The sequence below is a fragment of the Limulus polyphemus genome, unplaced genomic scaffold (assembly GCF_000517525.1).
Source record: "Limulus polyphemus unplaced genomic scaffold, Limulus_polyphemus-2.1.2 Scaffold485, whole genome shotgun sequence".
NCBI lineage: Eukaryota > Metazoa > Arthropoda > Merostomata > Xiphosura > Limulidae > Limulus > Limulus polyphemus.
Genome location: NW_013666095.1, coordinates 402,401 through 410,308, shown reverse-complemented (window position 1 = coordinate 410,308; position 7,908 = coordinate 402,401). Strand labels below are relative to the sequence as shown.

Genomic DNA, 7,908 nt, shown 5'->3' with positions numbered 1-7,908 from the left:
ATACAAATACGTTTTAATATACACAAAACAATACAATTTACAATAACAGTTATTACAAATAGTTATTACAAATAGTTATTTATAAACAAACGTTTCACAAACTTACAAACAATATAAAGTCTTCCTTTTAATCTGGCACTTCTTCGATATCTTATCGAGGGTTCACGACGAGCGAGTTAATCACGAGTTAACGTAAGTGCAATTCGCTTTTCGGGAAGCCAGCTAGCCCTGTTGTCTTCACTCTTCATACGTCTATTAGAGATTGAGTTTCCACCGATGACGTTAGGTAATGTTTTCGTAAAAGTATTAATGTCCAGTGTGAATCCACAGAAGTTAAATAGTTTGTAATGCTCGAAATTTTATAAATATTCCCGGTCAAATATCTGAAGTTTTCCGATTGATTAGCATTATAACGATCACAGTTATAGCTTCCGAAGTTTATAGAACACTGACTATAGCGAACTAATAATAGATACTCTCCCTTTTGGCGCGTCGCGTTGGTTATATATATAGGCGTGTGGAGGTGTTATAGAAATTTCAGATTTACGTAACACAAGTATTTACGTACACACACATATATTGTTTATTCTTACTCTCGAGAATCTTCTACAACTTTGGAGAATAGACGGGAGTTTCGCAATACATATCTAACAGTATAAGCTATGTATGTTTCTAAATATAAATTTAATCTAAACAAACGTTGATATTAAAATAAATATAAAATAACATATTCGTTACATGAGTAAATGCCCGAGTAGTAACAGAGAAGGTAGCGTATGATTAGACAAACATGTACGAGTTGTTATTCTGGTCTGTATAAGTTGTTTTGAGCATTTTTTTTTTGTCAAAACAAACATACATACCTGTTTCTTATAAAAGTGGCGTGCTTTTGATATAATATTTTTCGAAATAGATCAACGCTTTGTTCAGACAATTTCTCTGTAGTTGGTGTAGTCATGTCTCGTCACGTGCCACAAGTTATAGGGCGTCCAATTGTTCAAACGTCCAGGAATGGTATGAAGCAAAAAAGATATCACCAGAACAGTAGGGTACCCTCAGTGTACCCTATCCAGAATCCTAAAACGTTGTTGGACAACAGGAAACGTTGTTCCAGGAAAGTCGACTGGTAGACTCTGAATAACTACTGCCCGAGATGACCATGTTTTGTTCAGGTTAACACGTCAAGGTTCAAAGAAATCTTGCAACACTATTCCAGAGTATCTAGAAGAACAGTGAATAGGAGACTGACCATACAAGGTTATTTGGCAAGAAGGGCTATCTGCAAACCGATATTAACCAGAATTCATCGCCGTCACCGTATTACATGGGAAGACAGCATGCCAACTTATTGTTAGGACAAAGGTGGCATGTCATTTTTTTCAAATGAGTCCTGTTTCTGGCTTGTTAAAGTTGATGGTAGGATTCGTGTTCGTCGTTTGCCTGAAGAACAATGAGTGAAGACTGTCTTTCTCACAGAGAATGCATAGGAGGTGGTGCAGTACATATTTTGGCAGCTATTTATCATGGTAGAGAAACTGCTCTTCATATCTTCCAGGGACACGTCACTGGCGCCTTCTGCAGGCATCACATGGAGACGATATTTCTGCCATATGCTAGGGCAAGGCTCGGCTATAATTTGTATTCTAGAATGACAATGCCACTGCCCATGGTGTGGGTATGTTACAGGATTATCTCGACCAGGAATGTGTTACAAGACTGCAATGGCCAGCAAAGTCTCCAGATTGTAATCCCATTGAGAACTGTTGGGCAGAACTCAGCCGGAAAATTGTTAACCACGACCATAAACCAGCTACTGTAGCTGAGTTGTAGCGCCTTCTGGGGACAAATTTGGATAAAATCACGGTGGGTTACATCACTAACATCATCGACTGCATGCAACGTCGCCTTGCGGAGGTTATTAGAGTACGAGGAAGACCAACCAAGTACTGAATGTTTAATATGAACTGATATAAGGTTACAGACACTATTTATAATAATTTGATGTTATATTTTGTCATTATATATGTTTTGGTAAGGTTTTATTGTGATAGATGAAAGGTGTCTGATAAAATTGTTTGTTGTTCTAATAAATCGTTCATGATGTCCATAGTACTTGGCTCATTATAAAATTGAATATGTAGATGTTTAATACAACATGCGATTCTCAGTTTTATAGCGCTAAGTGGATTTGTATTCCATCTTAATAATAATGATCTTATTTGTTACAAAATATGCAAACATTTTGGCCAAGACTGCATTTGCTTATACAATTACTTCTTTTTTTCAGTTCTGCCCAAAACAACAACAACAAAAAGCACACATCCAAAACTAAAGTTTTTCATGTTCTTTTCATTAGATATTCGGAATGGTCTTCGCCATTTGTTTGTGCAAAGAAATCTGAACATTGCCATCCATTAAAAGACGTGCATCTAAACAAGTGATTGAGATCTGATTGTTGTTTTACGTGAGAAGACTGAGGATTTTAAATCTGGACCTGGAAATGTTTGAAACGTAAAAACTGAGTCGACATAACCAAACTTCTGAGGTTTTCTTCATGGCCTCCTACTGGTTCAAATTATTTGTTCAGATAAACCAGAATGACAAATAAAAATTCTGAAACTAAAAAAAATAAAATAATAATATTTGACAAGAGTTAAGTACTATACTATCTATGTAAGACGCCATCTTATAAGAAGAAATGTATCTATGTCATAGTGGTGTGACACCGTACTTTCTTTAAGCTAATTTGATTTTACATGTTGGTGTTGGTTAGATTAAAAGATTTGGATAAGTATGTAAGTTAATTCAGTAGCTAATACTAGTTTACTTGTAACTCCAATGCATAGACTGAAGAACTAGCCTTAACTAGATGTTTCGCGGTAATTATTCAATGAAACTTTAAACACTGGTATTTTTTCATTATGTTTTACTGATTAGCGAAGTACACCAAAATTTAACCTATTTATTCAGCAATGTTCAACCTTACAATATTTGTATTTAGAAAGAACATCAAGTTTTATTAAAAATTAAAAAATGAAATAAGTGAAATCTAGGTATTCTCCTAATGACCGGAAATTATTTTTCACATCAAATTCTCTTAACATTTGAACATAATATAACGATATTAATGAACCTAATTGAAAAACAAAATTGCTAAGTATACATGTATAGTTTAGTAAAGTCGTCTGTTGTTAGAAGTAGCCTAATTCTCTAGAGAAACGTGCAGAAATTTATAAAATATTGCATCTAAGTAAGACAGAAAAGTCAATAAAGCCCATTTGCTTCGACCTAAATTTTGTTGTCGCTTGTAAACAGCTTTTACTTAGAATTAGATCTTGATATATTATTCCTGTGTTATGTTGCCGTTACATATATATATATATATATATATTCTGATGTACTTAAATTTTTTGTTCAAGGTTGTATTCCCTCCATAGCAAAACTCTAAACTTGGTAAAAAAATTAAAATAAGTTATAAATGGATATAACTTGAATTTTTATTATGGCCACAACTGGGCAACGGATGCCTAAAAAATGTCATCTTCTTGAACATGAACTTACTCAATGTATATTTCAAGCTTGAAAACTGTTTAACGAGAAACATGAAATATACAGTAGCATACTGGTTCGTCTTAATTTAATATAGCTTTGTATATAATGAATAATATTATTTTAGAATTTTCCGTCCTTTTCGTTTTGCCAACTTTTCCCTTATAAAAGAAAAAATATTTTGCCTATAGTTTGTAGGCGACGTGTTCTTTTGTTAAACTCCTCATTGATTTGAATTGATTATAAAGAAAAAAAGGTTACATCACTAATAATTTAACACGTCTTGATTGAAAACTGAATTCGTTCGCGGAATTTTAAGGCAGTTGAGAAATATTAACTCATAATTAATTCTGTAAAATTGCAGCAAATATTATGACTTTTAGTAATTCATTTATATTTTCAATGTTCACGAATATTATATTTAATTTGCATTATTCTTAATTATATTCTTTATTACTGACTTTCACGTTTAAAATATATGCGAAAAAAGTTGTAATGTTCTGCTCCTTCACGTTACAGAGACATTTAACACAAGCACATAATTGGCTGTGCTTAACGTAATTTACATTCAAATTTGTGTCCTGTAAATAATTACTAAATGCATAGAATTAGGCATGAGTAAAGTTATGTTATTGTCTCATATTTTATTTGAGCTGTGTTGCAATGATATAATGCATGCCGGCTCAACATGGAACTGAAAACACGAACATGGCCATAATCTTGCAAGAATACATTTTATTAACTTTCTTACTTCAAACAAATTCAATAAAAAGTTATACTTTCATTTCAAAAGTAGATTAGATTTATAATATATCTTGTTCTTAACGTGTAGTCCTTTAAATGTCACTGTGCTTTTCTTCCTTTAAGAAAATTTATTGTTAGTAGGTATTCTATATTTAAAAAAAAAAAACAGGAAAGAATAATCGCACTCTGTTCTTGATTTAATTTTTTGAGATTTACGTTACCATATTTAAGATACAAATAAACAAAATCTCATACGGTTCTTAATTGTATTTTTCAAAACTGTTGTTGCTATGCGTTTGAAGTTTTGCTACATTTTATAAAGTTTTCGAATCATCACTTGAAAGTTCAAAGAGAGTAGTGATGTTTGTCTTAAATCATGAATCATAGCAATAAAACGACTCCCGGTGTCAGAATTACAAATGAATTAATTAAGAAAATTTAATAATCCTATTAACTAAAATACTGTGTTTTACTTCTTTAAGTAATTGACAAATGGTTAATGGTATTTCTTAAGTTATTTTTATATACTTTTAATAACGGTTGACTAAGACAACGTATCAGAAAAAGGGCAGATTTACAAGAATATTTATTAAAGTCTAAGATATTTTGACGATAACTCTCTCTTAAAATGTGAATGATCTATGAGTCTAATGAAGTGTCTAAATCGAAAAATGTGTAATGTTGTTTTAATTTTTCTTGATATATTAATATTTCTTTCATATTTTAGTGAAAATTGGACGGTAATCAATGTGCCAAGATTCGTATTAGCAGTCAGTTATGGTGATGTTTTTAAAATGTAAGCTCTCATTAAAAAGTTGACTTTTAGAAATTTCTTGTTAGACTTGTTTATCCACAGAGGTATGCCATTCCATGATGTATTTTAACCTATGTATTGGCTATCATAAACCATAAATAATGATATAACGCACGAGTTTATCTTATAATTAGTTTTTTAATATGAAGAATATACCTTCTATTCAATAGTTTAGCGTTTATAACAACAACCTCACCTGTATCATCCAGTATCCCGCACATCAAAATAGCACTTAAAACAGATAAGTTGATTTTTAATTTATTCTTATTCAATACAATGCTTGGATCCAAAGATATTTTATTTCATTTAGCACAAAATTTGATATTTGCACTGAGAACTTATCGTACAGTTATAATTATATATGCATCATTATGAGATATATTAAGAGATGTTATTATTACTACCTCACTCAACGCTATAAAACATAAAGTGTGATTCAGGAGTGAAAAAACATTCAATGCATTTTGCCTTCTAAGTTTTCTTCCTGACAAATAATAAAATCAACTGAACAAAACGCAAGTGTTTGTTTGAATTTCACGCAAAGATACACGAGGACTAATTTCGCTAGCCGTCCCCAATTTAGCAGTAATAGACTATAGGGAAGGTAACTACTCATCACCACCTACCACCATCTCTTGGGATAGACTTTTACCAGCGGATAGTTTGATTAGCCGTCACATTATAATGCGCCCACGGCTGAAAGGGCGACCATGTTTGATGAAACAGGGATTCGAACCCGCAACCTGTAAACTGCGAGACGAGCGCCCCTAGCCACCTGTTCATGCCAGGCCAGACGCAAGTGAATACCTTTTAATCGTATTTCTATTCATTTAGTAGCAATATTCCCCAGACGCTCAACAGTAAGTTTAAGGGCTTTTAACAGTAAAAATCGGATTACGATACCCGTGGTGGACGCAGCATAGATAGCCCGTTGTTTAGCTTTGTATTTAATAACAAGCAAATAGAAATGTAAGTTTTCACAAAACAACAATAAAATACAAGATATTTCATACAAAAAACTCTCCAAATTATTCACTTTTCAACTAACCTATTATTAAAAATTTTGTAATGAAAATTCTGCCATCAGAGACTTTATCAAGACTAAAAAGTTTATGTATTTCTTGAAAATTTTATATGATATGAAGAGCTTCAAACCATATTACGATTTTGTTTGACTAGACACTTACTTCAAAATTACAACTGTTTCCTTTTAATTTGTTTTTAAATTTTTCAATTATAAAGGTGCAGTGCAGTGGCATGTATCAGAACTATAATTTGACATTGTTTAGCTTTTGTGAGTAGTGTGATGTCACCGAAAATTTATAACTTTTAGATAACAGCCCTTTCCAACGTAAAGCATTCATACACTTGGATCACATAGGTGTGTTCAGAACGATGATTTACAGTTTATAAGACTTAATGGCATTGGAAAACAAAGGAATATATATCAAGTTGGACAACCAAAATCACTCAGAAAAATGAATTACAACAAGTTATACATCAGCTGTAGTAAGCAAAATGCGGCGTCTTGTGACAGTTGAGGATTTACGAATACATAGGTCAGTGGCAAAAACATTCCACGTGCCCTAGGCAACAGTACACAATCAAGAAGAATCTATGTCTGGAAAAGTGACACGAGTCACATGAACACAAGTTGCTTTCGTGACACATCAGCTCAACCATCTTACGAAATTCAAGTAATAAAGCATGAAAGAAGTATTCCTGCTATTCTTTATGAAAACATGCCTGTCAAGTTGCCAAACGAAACTCATATGAATCTCTGTGCACTTACAATCGAACTGTTAAAAGGGGCGCTGGAAAAATGTCAACCTTGTACATTAGATGGATTATGGAAAGCCTGAAAACAGAATGAGTATGCTCTAAACATGACAGCCTTGCGACGGGCTTTTAGCAATGGAACTTACGCTGCCATTCTGTCGTCAAGGTGGACGGTCGTCAGATAGAGAATGACTGGAAGTTTCGAAATGGACTGTAACGACCCGGTAAGGTTCCAAAATCATTTTAATATAATGTGCTGAACCTCCGTACAACTGTTTACAGGAAACTCATGACTATATATACATGGAAAAATATGCACAAAGTTTTAAAGAACATATAATGGCCGGATTATACTGTCTTCATGCTATCGCTTGATATTGTTACATATTACAATTCCAAATAGCCTAAAACTGAGTTAAATTGTAATTTAGATTTAGTAGTTAAATAAATGCTAACAAGATTGATACACACAGTTTTCTTTTTTAATACAAATATATTTTAATATACAAACAATAATACAATTTACAATGACGGTGATTACCAATAATTATTACAAACAATCATTTATATACAAAAGTTTTACAATCTTACAAACAATACAAAGTCTTCTTTCTGATCTGGAACTTCCTTGATGTCTTATCGAGGGTTCACAATGTGCGAGTTAATTTCGAGTTGATGTAGGTATAATTCACTTAATAGGGAGCTAGCTGGCTCTTTGGTCTTCACTGATCACATGCCGATTTTTTTTCACCGATGACGTCAGGTAATGTTTTCGTAAAAGTACTAATGTCCGATATGAGTTCACTGAAGTTAAATGGTTTGTCATGTTCGAAATTTATAAATGTTCCTGGTCAAATATTTGATGTGTTCCGATTAATAAGCATTATAACAATCACAGTTATAGCTTCCGAAGTTTATAGCACACCAACTATAGTAAACCAATAATAGATACTGTTTTTGGCGCTTCGCGTTGGTTATATTTATAGGCGTGTAGAGAGTTTCTCGAAATTTCAGTTTACGTA

General features: G+C 32.8%; 1 protein-coding gene across 5 annotated transcripts in view; it reads left to right on the top strand.

Moving 5' to 3' along the window:
- LOC106458564 (CD9 antigen-like) overlaps positions 1-5,122 on the top strand; it is a 63,464-nt gene extending 58,342 nt beyond the window's left edge. For all 5 annotated transcript variants that reach the window (XM_022384816.1, XM_022384819.1, XM_013918082.2 and 2 more), the window contains one exon: positions 2,357-5,122. In XM_022384816.1, coding sequence (XP_022240524.1) covers positions 2,357-2,401 — 45 coding nt within the window. In that variant the 3' untranslated portion in view covers positions 2,402-5,122. The remainder of the gene's footprint in view (positions 1-2,356) is intronic.
- The last annotated feature ends 2,786 nt before the right edge of the window (positions 5,123-7,908 follow it).